This window comes from Pipistrellus hanaki (assembly GCF_964339955.1).
Source record: "Pipistrellus hanaki genome assembly, chromosome: 4".
Lineage (NCBI taxonomy): Eukaryota > Metazoa > Chordata > Mammalia > Chiroptera > Vespertilionidae > Pipistrellus > Pipistrellus hanaki.
Genome location: NC_140506.1, coordinates 98,881,607 through 98,895,624, shown reverse-complemented (window position 1 = coordinate 98,895,624; position 14,018 = coordinate 98,881,607). Strand labels below are relative to the sequence as shown.

The following is a 14,018-nucleotide window of genomic DNA, read 5'->3' as shown; positions in this document are numbered from 1 at the left end:
GAGTAAGGGGATGTGCATTGATGTGGCTCTGGGTTCAAGCCCCTCCCGAGCTCTCCGCCGCCCAGAACAGCATCCGGGCTCTGAGCAGAGGGGGCTTTGGGGGCTCAGAGGTCCAGCCGTGGCCCTCTCCCAAGGGAAGCGCGTTTCTGAGCTTCTTGCCTGCTTGTCTTTCCTTCTGGCTTTGTCCACCCGAGTCCCGGGTGCCAGCCTCCACCAGTGCCCCCCGGCCCGCCCCTTCCCCTCAGAGAGTGAGCAGAGCGCCCCCTCTCGGAGGCCCCGTGGTCCTGAGTGGGGACCCTGTGCCAGTGTCCCAGCAAACTCATGTGTTTGCTGATTCAGTGTCACATGTGCCTTTCTGATGAGAGTAGAGGATGGGACGGTCCTCACGGTCGCACGGCAGTGCTTAGCATGAGGCTGAGGCTTACAGGTGCTTGGAGTGTAACCGAGTGAGCGCTTGGCTCTGGGAGGCGACACTGCAGTCACTCTGCTGAGGGGTTGGAGGGGGACTGGGGGGGGGGAAGGGGCTGGAGGAGGGAGGGAGCTGGAGGGGGGCTTGAGGAGGTAGGGTGCTGGAGGAGGGAGGAAGCTGGAGGGGGGCTTGAGGGGGGAGGGGAGAGGGGAGGTAGGGGTTGGAGGGGGGCTGGAGGGGGGCTGGGGGCTGGAGGGGGACTAGAGGGGGCTGGAGGGGAGCCGGAGGGGGCTGGGGGGCTGGATGGGGGCTGGAGGGGGCTGAGGGGCTGGAGGGGGGAGGGGGCTGAAGGGGGAGGGGGCTGGAGGGGGGAAGAGGCTGGAGGGGGGCTGGGGAATTGGAGGGGTGGCAGAGGGGTTGGTAGTAATGCTGTGTTTTCTCCCGCTCAGCAGGGTGTCCCGCGTTACATGGCTGCAGGACAGCCTCTGCCCCATTCATCCAGGCTGAGTGTGGGTGCTGGCATGTGGGGGTGGCGGAGTGCACGGGGGAGTGCTGTGGGGGACCGCAGGGCGCAGTCGTGGACAGGCTGTGCCCCTGCTCTCTGTCGCTGCCCAGGCCGGTGCCGCAGGGGCCAGGACGTGGCCTAGCGGAGCCTCGTGAACTGCACTCACGGTCCCTGGTCCCTGGGTCTGATTAGCACGGGATTCCGCGGTCCAGCCTGGCTCCGCAGGCTGACCAGCTGACGGGATGAGTGATTTAGGACCAGAATCTGCCCGCTCCCTACACGCTCAGAAGTGCAGCACCTCTCAGGAACTGGGATTAAAGGAATTCTCTCGGCACCTCCGCTGTCACACAGAACGCATTCCCGCTGCGCCAGGCACTGCTCCCAGGGCTCCCAGTGCTCCCAGTGCTCCGAGTGCTCCCGGTTCCTTCCCGCAGCCACTCAGGAGGCGGGGTGGGCTCTGCACACCGGGGGTGGGGGGTGGGAGGTGGGGGATGGGGGGCGTGGAGCTAGGAAGGCAGCACTGCCGCTTGGCACATCGGCAGCGCCGGGAACTCCTGGGGTCCGCCGCCAGGAGAGCGGGTCTCCATCCAATGGCGCCCGCCGCGCAGAGGAAAAGACCAAGTGTTCCTTCAATTCAAATGATTTCGCATCTATTTTAAAATATTGCCACGGGTAAGTGGCACAGTCACACCTTTTGTAATTCACCGGAGGGCCTTTACAAGATGCAAATCGACTTGCTCCTTGCAGCTTTGACTCTGAGGCTGGCAGCCAGGATGCATGACTGCGGGTGGAGCCAGGCGTGTGGCCTCCGGAATGCGGCACCCCGGCCAGGCGCGGTGTGTGTGTGTGTGTGTGTGTGTGTGCAGAGAGCGGATTCCGAGTACCGGCTGGTGCTTCAGTGACTAACAAGTAGCCAGAGTCGTTCCGGACAGAAAGCCTGGAGTCGCTGCTGTCTCTCCCGCCCACTCGCCCACGGAGCCCGATGGGAAAGCCGCACGCCAGGCTCCCGGGATGGTTTGATGGGCAGGTTTCCAGGCCAGTAAGCTCCCATCACTTGTCAGGTGCATGACCTTGAACTGTCCCCTGGCACAGAAGCCATCAGCCTGAATTGGACAGTAGCTGGACGGTCACGTGCTGGGGGAGCATGGGACTCTGAGGGGAGTCTGGACAAACACTGGAACACCGAGGCGGCGGGAGCTGAAAGCTGCCCGAGAGGTGGGGGCCACTCTTCCCAGGAGTCGCCCTCCCAAGTGCGTGCCCTCGCGGGCGGTGAGGCACCTGCCCCTGGAGGGGGGGAGGAAGGAAAGGCGGTAAGAGTGACTGGGAGCACTCAGCACAGGGCCGGGACTTACACAGGGAACAGCAGAACCAGGCAAGAAAACGGGTGCTCCGTTCATGTTATTAATAACTCTACTTACTGCAAAAACAATAACGTGGGTCAGCCAGGCTCTGTGAAATGATTCCACTTCACTAGAGCACAGAGCTGTCAGCAGCCAGCAGCCACTAGAGACCCTACCTGTGCATGAATTTCGTGCACTGGGCCTCTAGTAAAAGATGAAGGAGAAAATGAACCAATCTGGAAGTCTCCCAGTCACACACACGTTTGTGTACATAATTTACAGAAAGGGAACACATTGTATGCACTGTGAGTAGTTAGTTATATGGAGCGATTCCATTTAATATTCTTCTATCTTCTTCTAATGTTTAAAAGGGTTTTGCATGGTCATGCATCAAATAGACATGTCATTATCTATTTAAGCTTATTCCCTATCAGTCGATAGTTGATTTCCAATCTTCTCCCCTTTCTAACAGTTACTTGGTGAGGCGTCCTTTGATGGGTAAGCCCAGGAGTCCAGGAGGGTCCAGGAAAGGCCTCCTGGAGGAAGCGCCCCCTGCTGGAGGCAGCTAGGTTGCCTAGGAGGCAGCTGGGGTCGGAGGGCCTGCTCCTGGGAGGAGACAGCCCGGCAAAGGCTTGGAGGGAGAGGGTGTGTGAGGGAGGGCTCCTGGCGCTGGCAGTTCCTTACAGCTGAGGAGGGTGTGCGGGACACACACACACACACACACACACACACACACACACACACACACGGATGGCCAGGCTAGGTCCTGAGCATCCCGGCCGCCCCCCTCAGGAGTGTGGGCCTCGGGCAGCGGCAGTTCCCGCTGATGGAAGCGGTGACATATCCAGGCTGGAGTCTGAAAGATCCCGCGGCTGCTGGGCCTTTGCCAACTCCTCATTTGACAGCTAGACGCAGAGCTGTTATTAACACAATGAAACAGAAATTAGAGAGAATCGGAGAAGAAGAAAAATGGTCACGTGGAGCAGCTCACAGACAAATGTTTCAAGCTGTCTAGGTTCTCAAACTCAGGGCGGCACGATCGAACAAGTCGCAACCTCGCGTCCTCTCCCCCCGAGGAGCGCCATCTGTTTACGTAACCCGCTCTGGCCCCATCGCTGCTCAGGAGCCCCCGGGGCTGCATCTGGGGTTTCTTGGGGAGCGAAGCAGGGATGGAGTACCTGCCAGGAGCAGGAAGCAGGTGTGTCCACTCTGCCCTTGTGCTTGGACCCAGCAGGCAGAGCGACCGACCAGCTGTGCCTCCGGAGGGCGCGGTCTCCTTAGGAGCTGCTGAGGCTAACAGGCAGTGACAGCTCCATTTCAAACCACAGCAGCACCGGGGGCTGTGACCTGCCAGCCCTGAGCTGTGTGTCAGCAGGGACATCACGCACCCTGTATGGTGCCCCGGCCTGCCCGGTCCTTGCCTCTTCCCTGCTGCCTCCCTGAAAGGATGCCATTGCCCTCGGAGGCCGCGGGCGGCGATGGCGAGGCGGCCGTCCAGCTGCCAGGAGCTGTTTCCTGTTTCCCATAACACCCTCTGAGGGACCCAGCAAAGCAGCAGCCTTCTGCTTTCGATGGGAAATGGATGGTTTTTAAAGAAAAATGGCCCCTGAAGACTCTGTGTCTCAGTGAACATGCTTCCTAGGCTGGTGTGGGTCCCCACGCCCAGGCCAAGAGAAACACTGCAGGTCTGTCTGCCTTTTAACTTGCCATCTCTGCCCCTGATCCCTGTGGGCACCTCATCCCCTCTGCCCCTCCCTCCCCACCACTCTCGCCACCACCTCTCTCCTGGGACAATGCCACCGTTCCTGCCTCCGCGCCTCTGCCATCAGTCCCGTTCCTGCTCCCTGTAGCCCCGACAGCAGCGGGGTCTCCGCTCGCTGTCACATCTCCACGGGACTCAGACTTCACCTTAATGCAACTCAAGCTCGCTCTCCCCCCAGCTATGCTCTGCCCCTCGTGTGCCCCACTCACTGAGGAGCTCTGACAAAGAGTCTTGGGGTCACTGACCAGTCCTCTCTCCCTCTCACCCACATCCAACCCATCAGCAGACATTGTGAACTCCAAGTTCAGAGCAGGTCCCCAAACCTCATGCACCTCCTGGCGCCCCACGACCACCCGCCTCAGCTGCCGCGTCTCCTGTCCGCATCGCTGCAGCAGCTCCTCACGGCCTCACTGTCCCCCCACCCTCCCCGCAGGCAGCGCTCAGGGGCCTCCAGGGCGTGAAACCCTCTGTCCTCGTGGCCAGCGAGGTCCGGGGCCTGGCTCCTGGAGCCCTCTCCGAGCCCTCCCTGGGCCCTGGCCTGGCCCGCTGGCCTCCCTGCTGTGTGGTGGCTCTGCCGTGGGAACGCCTGCCTCCGGGCCTTTGCACCTGCAGTTCCTTCTGTCTGGAATGCTTTTCCTCCCCACGTCCAGGGAACCCTCCCTCCAGTCACTGATGCCCGTGCTCAGCTCAGGTCCTCAGGGCTGACCGCCTTGTCGAAATGGCATTGTCTTCCCTCTTCATCTCGGATCTGGCTTTAGTTTTTTTAGTATCACTTACCTCTTTCTAGCATTAAAGCACTTATTTACAATCATCTACATCTATTGGTTGCCTTCCTCCCTCCCCCTCCTCCCCTGTAGTAGAATATAAGGCCCACAAGGTAGGGATTTTGTATAGTTTATGATCAGTACATAGTAGATGCTCAGTAAATATTTCTTGGCTGAGAAAATGGAAAAAGAGAGAATCTGGACAGGAGTCCTGCCCACGCTGCTCTGACCCCGAGGGCCCATCTCTGTGTTGGCGTTTCCCCCACCGGCCAGCGCACCATCCCTTAGATCTCCTGCTATGGTGGGGGCGGCGGGGTCACTTCTCACTTTCTGAGGACTGAAGCCACGATACGGAGAGCGGGACAGTGAGCTCGGGATAACACCCTCTCAGGCGGGGTGACGACCTTTCCCTCCGTCCTCACAACCTCCGTCCCGGAGGCGCCCGTGCAGCGCGTGTCTCCCCGGAGGGGCTGCAGTGGGGACAGAAGACGAGAGCTCACAGCGCTTACGGCGCGGGGGGCACGCGCATTGTCTCCCGTCGCCGCGCTCACACCCTGTGAGCGGAATGAGGTGGGCTGGTTCCCTTTAAAGAACACGCCTGGAGTTGCACAGCTAGTGGCTGGTACCTGGATTCGCACCCATGTCTGCATGGCCGCCTCCTTCCCAAACCCCACGGAGCCTTGCCGAGCTCAGTCCCTGCACACGCACAGGTACCTCTGCTCTGACTGGAGCGCTTGACAGGAGCTTGCCCTCTGTCCTGCTCAGCTCCCTCCTTTTCCGGGAGGTGGGCAGCTGCGGGCCCCGCCTCCAGCCGCCAGATGCAGGCGCCAGTCAGGGACTCCCTGCTTGGCCTCTCGGAGGTGTTTCTGCCACAGCAATGCCCTTTGTTGTCCTTCCTCTCGTCCCCCAGCCTGCCTGGTGTTCTCCCTCCTGGTTCCGCTCCACCTCCCTGCGTTAGGGGCAGTTTTCTCAGGGATCCGTGCGAACCAGGTACCTAACCTGGGCGGCGGCGATGTGTGCGAAAGGCAGTGTGAGCACAGCACCCGCAGTGCCAGGGCCCGGCCTGGAGACTGCTCCTGTTTCTTCCTCCGCACCCTCCCTTTTCTCTCTCTGAAAACTTCTCTCCAGGACCTCCCTCCTGCCCCCAGCACCTGTACCTCCACCCCTCATCTCCCAGAGCCTCCCTGCCCACCGAGGCACCGCGTCCCCAACAGAAATGTCCTCCTTCTGCCCCTCCCGTCCTCTCTCATTCAAACCAGAGACCTGGTTTGACTTCTCCTCCCTCCTCCCCACCCCACCACTCGGCAACGTGCCAGCCTGTCAGCCGTTCCTGTAAAATGGAGCCGAAGGTGGGCTCTGAGGCAGGCAGACCAGGCCCATGGCAGCTCTGCTCCGCACCGCGGTGTGCCTGGCCTCCATGGCTCCTCTGGCCCAAAGCAGGACACCCAACCCGCCTCGTAGCGTCACTGGGAGGTTAATAAGATCCTGCATGTAAAGAGGGTTCTAGGTCTGGCACAGAGTGCAGGCATAGCGGATGTTAGCTGTCATAATTCAACTGCCACCGCTGTGTTCCCAGGTTGGGGCTACATGACTTGAGCCAGCGTGCAAATGGGCTTGACTGCTGAACAAACATCAGATTTAGTGACTTCTCCCTTCTCATTGGGGGGGGACTAGCATGTGTTATACCACATGCACACACACGTGCTATAACTGCCTCGGACCGGGACCTTTGCACATAGAAGGACCGCGGGGTGGGTGAGAAAAGGCGATGGTTTTCTCTCTAGAGTAGGGGTGTCGAACTCAATTAGAGAAGGGGCCAAAATCTAAAATCCATCCTAAATCGCGGGCCGAATGGTTTACTGAACAGTCATAAACTGACAATGTCATAAACTGACAGCGGAGTGCAGTGATGACAGCGCGGTGCGGGCCACATTGCAAGGCCTGGCGGGCTGGATTTGGCCCGCGGGCCTTGTGTTTGACACATGTGCTCTAGAGTCTCACCAAGCTCTGGTTTGTATCCCCCCTCCCCCCCCCCACACACACACCCTCCCTTCCGACGGAGAGAGATGGCTACTACTCCTGGCACCGGACCAGGGCCCCGTGGGGGCAAGGCTGTAGGCACCACACCCAGGGGTGGGATTGGTCTCTGTTGGCTGGAGCTGGTAAACTCCGGTACCTGCTGGGCTAGGGGATGTCCGTTGTCCCTGATTGAGAGCCTTCGGACCGCACTCTGAGGGACCTGCTGCGAATTACCGACATCTCCCGGTGACATATGAGCCGGCCATTTGCAGCCTTTGCCACATGAAACATCTCCGGTGCCTTAATTCATCTCTTTCCATAGATGAGCCTGGCTGGCTGGGGGGAGGGGGGGTTGTGGTGAGAAACATGGCTCATGCCTGCAGCCCCGCCATCTCACGCTTCTGCCACAAGCTCCTGACTGCCCGGAGGACTCCGCGGCAGCTCACCAGCTACAGAAACTGAAGGTCAGGAGCCCAAGGGCATTCCTGAAGGTCATGAGATTTCTGCATTTTCTGTTGCTCTCGTTTCTGGTCATTGAGACGGCCTCTGTGAGGTGGTGACGGGAAGGGACGGAGAGACCCACATCCGGTTTTGTTTTCCTGCTTTGTGTTGTTTCACCCACCACAAGTTCTTTTCTTCCCCTCATAGTGCGGGCGCAATGCTGAGAACTTCGACCGATTTTTCACCCGCCATCCACCCGTCCTCACACCTCCCGACCAGGAAGTCATCAGGAATATTGACCAGTCAGAATTCGAAGGATTTTCCTTTGTTAACTCTGAATTTTTAAAAGCTGAAGTCAAGAGCTAAGTAGATGTGTAGACCTCCGTCCTTCGTTTCTGTCGTTCGAGCTCGACGGCCATCATGGTGACATACTTTTCATTGCCACGTCGCATCCATGTTTATTTGCTGATGAGACTGACCATGTCCTGGAACCCAAATGTCCTCAGCGGTTTGCAGCGTCTCTAAGAGGCGGGATTATGCAGATGCCTGTCCAAAAGGCTGCATAATTAGCTCATTGCCAAGTCCTCTCCCCGCGGTCCTCCTGCATGCTGGCCAGGCAGACCCAGTGGGGACAGAAATGCCTGCTTTCTTCTCCTTTCTCCTGCATGGCCACTTTTACACCGTCTGCCCCTCCACCACCCCGTCTCGATTCTTCCGCCCAGGGCGTGGATGGCCGCGGCCCCCCGCTTCGCACTGGAGCCTGGCTGGTGTCCAAGGATCTGGTTGCTTGGCCTCAGAGGCAATTTCTCTGTTCTTTCTGCCTCGGAGGCACCACGTGCTCTGAAAAGAACATGCTACAAATAAATTTTTTTTAAACTCAAAGTAAAGAAGATTGTCTAAGTCCTTCTAAGTCCTTTGTAAAACTGCCTTTACAAAGTTTCTGCCTAAAAGCACCTCAAGGGGTCAAAAGGCAACCAGCTTGGGTGCTACCTCAGTGCTGTCACCTCTGGCCCGATGCGCCCCTGCTCACCTCACCCCCAAACTGCTCGGAAAAGGCATTTGCCGTTTCCTGAGAGACATGGTCACTCTCGCACGGTCCCAGGACCGGGATTCACATCACATTTCAAACTTTATTTGCTTTGGGGCTTTATTTCTGTTGTTGTTCAAATGCAAAACAAACAAACAAACAAAAAACCAACTCATTTTGTTACTACATGGTTCGAAAAATGTGTCCAAACGTTCCTGACCACGTGGCCAGCCTGGATCTACAGAGGAGGCTGCTCCAGGCCCGCAGGCGCCTGGGCCGCGGACGGGGCTGGGTAGCTGGCTAAGTGCCTGGAGAGAGACGCCATTTCCCGAGGTGGTTTCACAAGATGTCTGTGGAATGTCCATTTGTATCTGGATGTGTCATGTGCCATTTTCCTTTCCTAGCATTGAGATGCGATAGTAAAAACAGGAGCCGAGTGCTGTTTCACGGAGAACGGCCTTGAAAAATGTGGACCCAGACTGCAGAGTGGGCCTCCGAGGCTTCGGGACGGAGGAGCTGAACCCAGAGCTTAACCTCAGGCCCGCGCTCAGCCAGGCAGAGGCCCAGGCTGTGGCCGGCCAGGCCCCTGGTGCCTGTGGTGGGGTGGGGAGAGCTGACCAGGGCCCTCGAATGATATCAGAGCACACAGCCCACATCAGGGGCCAGCGAGGAGCATGGCCCACACTCTTTACTTTCTCACCAAAATCGCTGCTCCTCCCAGCTCGGACTAAAGGTCCTCTGTAGCCAGCAGCCTTGTGAGGCCCCGGAAGCCCGAGGAAAGCCCGTGGCAGGAGAAACCCCATTTCTGTCTAACCGATGAGGACAGCAGTGGTTCCCACCCCCTGCCTCCACTGTTCTCAGGCCCAAAGAGATTCTCATCCCCAGTTGGGTGATTCCGGAAGCTCCAGGGCTTCTGAGAGACCGTCCAGGGAACTTGGCAAAATCCTCGAAGACTTCTCATCTTTAGGAAAACCTGCCCCTCATCCCTCTGCCTCTCGCTGCTGCTCGCAGCCGGCTGTGGGCCGCCCGGCGGCTGCCTGCGGTAGCAATCTAGACCTCGGGGAAAGCAAACTTGAGTTTCAGAGGGATCTTTGGGAGGCGAGGGGAGGGAAATTGGGGCAGAACCCCTCACGTAGCCGCTGGGGAAACCATCTGCAGGGAGGACGTGACTTGCCCAAGGTCAGCCAACTGGGACGCACACCGGCTCCTGGCACTCGGCACCAGACGCGTTCTGCTCTGTAACTGGCATCGGAGCAGCGCCCACCAGCAGGCAGGTCAGCTGAGGTCCGACCTGTCCTTTCCTGGATATGCTCTCAGGAAGGAAAACACCATGAGAAACACGGCGTGGCTGACAAATGACCCAAGACACTTCAGAGACTACTGTAGCGGGTGGGTGGGTGGGTAGATGATAGATAGATAGGAAGAATAGACTGTATATGTACACTGTGCTCAACGTTTCCCAAATTGCTGCCATTATTTTCCAGAAGCTTGATAGCTTGCAGATATATGACCGCATGCCCAAGCTTCCGTTGCCCTAGGCCTGGCCAAGGCCGGCAGGAGCCTGTGGGAGCCGAGTCCTGAGTCAGAGCCCGCGGTTCCCTCTCCCATCAGCACTTCCGTGCACCGGAGACCGGGTGGCCAGCCTGCCATGCACGGCGTCTCCGGGGACACGTTGCACATTCATCCGGGAAGAAAGCCATTCTTTCATTTTTCCTGTTGTGCGTGTATTCCGCCCTCCGTGCAGTCACCAGCATCGTTCATTGAGCACAAGGCTTACGCTGGGTGGCATGAGCACCGTGGGGAAGCATAGGGTGCCGTCCAGAGGGCAGTCTTGACGCAGCCATGGAAAGCACGCTGAGAGCAGAGGGTAGCAGTCTCTGGGTTGGTCGGGGAAGTTCTGGGAAGAAAGACCGAGTCCTCAAGAGGCTTTGGTCGGGCCTTTTCTGTAGGACGCGGTTGGAGCGGAAGGAGAGGTGCAGCTGCGCCCCCGGGAGCGGGTTTCTGGGCCAGTCCTCAAGAGTGCGGGCGGGAAGGGAGGCAGGGCGGCTGGGCGGGTTTCCTTCTAGAAGCCAGCAGCACTGTGCCTGTGCTCAAACAGATGTGGGTCGCGGGACTTGAGCAGACAGACACCATGTGGAGCGAGGGCCTGGATCTGTACTCAGTTCTGAGGCCCTGAGCCCCAAGTCTCACTCAGAGTCCCTTCCCGGCCCTCAGGGGACGCCGTCCCACAGTACACGGCCCCGCTGCGCAGGCCTGGTACCTCTGACACAGCCCGAGATTTCCCAAAAAAACTAACAGTAGGGAGAATGAAAAACAGCCAGGAAATCCAAAGAAACTGAAACAGGTCAGCCATAGCTAGCTGTCCACTGGGATCCAAGACCCTCTTCTAAGAAAGAGGCCTGTGATCACGTGACTCGGGACTTTACGGCAGGCCAGTGGGATTCACAGCCTCCTCAGTGAGTGAGATTCTCATGGGGCTTCGAGCCTGTCCACTCGGGAGTTGTCCCAACAGAGAGGACACTCTCCCAGCTTCTAGGCTGAAACCCAGGGTCACTGTGGAGCCCGGCCTTTGGGATGAAGTCCGAAGTGGAAGCCCTGTTCGGGCCACGTGGCTGTTTGGAGCAGCACGAGTCACCAGCTCAAGGAGGAAGGGCTTTCAAAATTGGGCTGGTGGGAAAGGACCCTCTATGGAAGCCGAGGCAGGGAAGGGAGTATGGGGTCAGCGTTACCAGAACAGCCCTGCAAGGAGGCAGCTGCCTGCCCTCTAGCCCCAGCCTTACCCCATATACCCATGGGACCCAGGCCTGAAGGGGTTCACCCGGGTCTCCAAATGGACAGTGAGACACCAATGGCTCAATGGCCCCAATCCCATTGTTTCGCTGTAGAGGGAAGGCTCTAGCTGGGGAGCAACTGTAAGGAGGGAAAAGTGAAGAGGCTCATCCTTAATGGGGCCTTCACTCGTGGATGCATGCATCCCACAAAGAGTGTGGACAGCCTGCTGTGTGCCGAGCCCATTGGTGGCCCTGGGAGCACAATGGTGAGAAACAAGCCAAGGCCCCACCCTCCTGGAGAGAGGCCACAGAAGTCCGTTTCCGATTGCAGCAAGTGCCATGCAGATCATCAGGGCGCCCAGTGTGTGTGTGTGTGGGGGGGGGGCCCAGAGGGGGGTGCACAGCAGGAGTGAAGGAAGAAGTACACTCGAGCTTCTCTCTGAACACAGGCATGACACAGGCAGAGCCCTGGACAGGCAGGCGGGACACAGGCAGGAGGGGCCAGAACAGAGGGTAGAGCGTGGCAGGAGATGCCCATCCAGAGAACAGCTCCATGGGCATCCTCCAACTGTTGCACTCGTGCTGCATGCATTGAAGTGTACCCTGATTTCCTGCTCACTCCTACGGCCACACACATGGCCAGAGGAGATGAGACCTCTGTGGGGATGCTTTTCCCATCTTAGGGGAGTGGCATAAAGGGGAATGTTGGTGAACGGGCCTTTTGCAAAGGGGCATGAGCCCAGGAATGAGAGATCCTTATCAGTCGGTGCCCATTGGAGGCTGCACCTAAAACCTGGATGGTGATTGGTCAACGTTAGCAAGTCAGTCATCTTCACTGACCCTCTCCTCTGCCATGGAGCTTCCGCCACGTGGCATCCTGGTGGTCCTGTGACGAACCAGCTCTCAGGCTCGCTCCCTAGTCAGAGGGGCTGAGACGAGGCCTGACGGAGCAGTGTGGTCAGCAACGTCACTCACCCGCTGGGTGGTCTTGGGCAAGTCACCGCACCTTCCCGTGCCTTGGTTTTCTCACAGGTCACAGCGTGAGGGGGAGACTCCAGCTCCCTCTGCCCGTGGGTAGTGAGGACAGGAAGAGAGGGCGGGCTGACAAAGGCCTGAGCCTGTCTCAGATGTGGGAGTCAGCCTGCACTCCTCCCTGGCGAAACCTGCCCCGAACCGGGGTTCCTGCCTGCTCCCCATCCCAAGCAATGCCAGATTCACTCGAAGAAGAGACTTTTGCTTGTTTTAAGGCTGCCCTGCAGACCTGACGTTAAGCTTTGGGTTTTGTTTCTTATAGTTTGTCACTAGATACAGCTATAGCACCCTGGGAGAGCCCTCTGGTTGCAGGCCCGCCCCTGTGGTGGGGTGGTGGGCTGCTACCCTCTCGGCCTCACCTGGGCTGCCACAGGGAGTGTGGGTGGGGGCGCTCCTTCCTTTCTGAAGCAGTGGCCCCCTTTCCCATGGCGCTCTGCTGTGGGGAGCTGCTTGCTTGTGCAGCGGTCCTCCTTCCTACAGGAAGGTCATCCTGGCCACAGGGGTCACATGGGGTGGTGTGCTATGGGACACTCCACCCAATGACTGACTCTATGACGTCACACATGGCGAGAAGCAGTTCCCAACTCAATTCAGCTCATAGCCCCAAACAGAGCACACCCTGCTCTATGACAGGCCTCAAAGAAATCCAGTGTCTCATTCCCTTAGAAACGCTGCATGCTTTCTCTCCAAAGCCAGCACAGGCCGCGACAGCAAGCTGGGCGGTCGCCCGTGCTCTCTGCGGGGCACCCCACCGGCCCCAGAGGTCGTCAGCTCCCGGTGGCTGGCCATCTCGGTCACGTTGCCCTCTGTGCTGTGTTAACGTGTCTGCTTTCCATTTGGCAGAGAGACAAGCGAGACACCTCCAACTTCGACAAAGAGTTCACCAGACAGCCTGTGGAACTCACGCCCACGGACAAACTCTTCATCATGAACTTGGACCAAAATGAGTTTGCCGGCTTCTCCTATACTAACCCAGAGTTTGTCATTAACGTGTAGGTGAGCGCCCGCTCCTTGCTGAGCGTGGCGGCCGGACTCCAGGCCGAGTGTTTGCATTGATTCGTCTTCCAGACCGTGGTGCTCCTGCCGGTGTCCTGTGTGGAGCTGGCCGGGGGCTTCTCTTTGTATGTGTAGCTTGCTAGTTTGTTTTCTACATTTGAAAAATGTTTAGTTTAGAATAAGTGCTTTATCCAAGTAGAGAGGAACAGTTTTCCAAACTTCCCGAAACTCATCAAATGAACAGACATTGTCAAAACTACTGTCTGATACCAAAATGCTTCAGTATTTGTAATTTTTAAAATCAGAGGCTGGTGTTCCTAGTGGGAGTTTTTACAGCTATTCTGCAGTATCTTCTTTGAATGCTAAGCATGACTGGTGTTTTTAAAAATTGTGAGTAAGCTTCGCAGTTACTGTGAACTGTTGTCTCTTGGAGGAAATTTTTGTTTAAGAATTGACATGATTAAACTGAGTTAATAGATGCAAACTCTCTTGTTACCATGTCTGCTTTGAAATAGACTCCAGTACAGAGGTTGCAAACTGGAGAACCATAGTCTAACGCAGCCAGAACATGAGCTTTGTTCCACATACACAACATTTTATTTAATTGTTGTCATTGTCAACATTTTTTTTTAATGCGATATTTTATTTAAATTTCTGGGCTTTCAGAGTCACTTGAAAAAAATCAGAAGACTGGCAGTACTGGGCCTTGGTTCCCATGTGGAATTAATTTGACAGAAATGTCTCCTTTAAGAACAATGTGTGCACTCAGTTTACCACAGTCTCCACCATGCCCTATTGCCTATACTTTTTACCTACCTACCTGGCTGCTGTAACCGTCTGAGGGTGAGACATTTGAAAGTCACAAGCTTCGTGACCTCATTTTTTTTTCTGTGCCCATAATCACAGTCTCTGCTCAGTCACCCAGTCAATGCGGTTTGTATGTATTAAATCC

The 14,018-nt window shown here is 57.3% G+C and overlaps 1 protein-coding gene across 3 annotated transcripts in view; it reads left to right on the top strand.

Moving 5' to 3' along the window:
• PRKCB (protein kinase C beta) overlaps positions 1 to 13,550 on the top strand; it is a 266,693-nt gene extending 253,143 nt beyond the window's left edge. The window contains exons 17-18 of one of the 3 annotated variants that reach the window (XR_014794935.1): positions 7,448 to 9,656; positions 12,914 to 13,055. Coding sequence is in view for 2 of the 3 variants with exons in the window: in XM_084882729.1 (XP_084738855.1) it covers positions 7,448 to 7,606 (159 nt within the window). In the remaining variant the exon portion in view is untranslated. Of the gene's footprint in view, positions 1 to 7,447; positions 10,649 to 12,913 lie in introns of those variants that run through there. The other 2 variants (XM_084882730.1, XM_084882729.1) reach the window with 2 other exon arrangements.
• Positions 13,551 to 14,018: the final 468 nt, after the last annotated feature.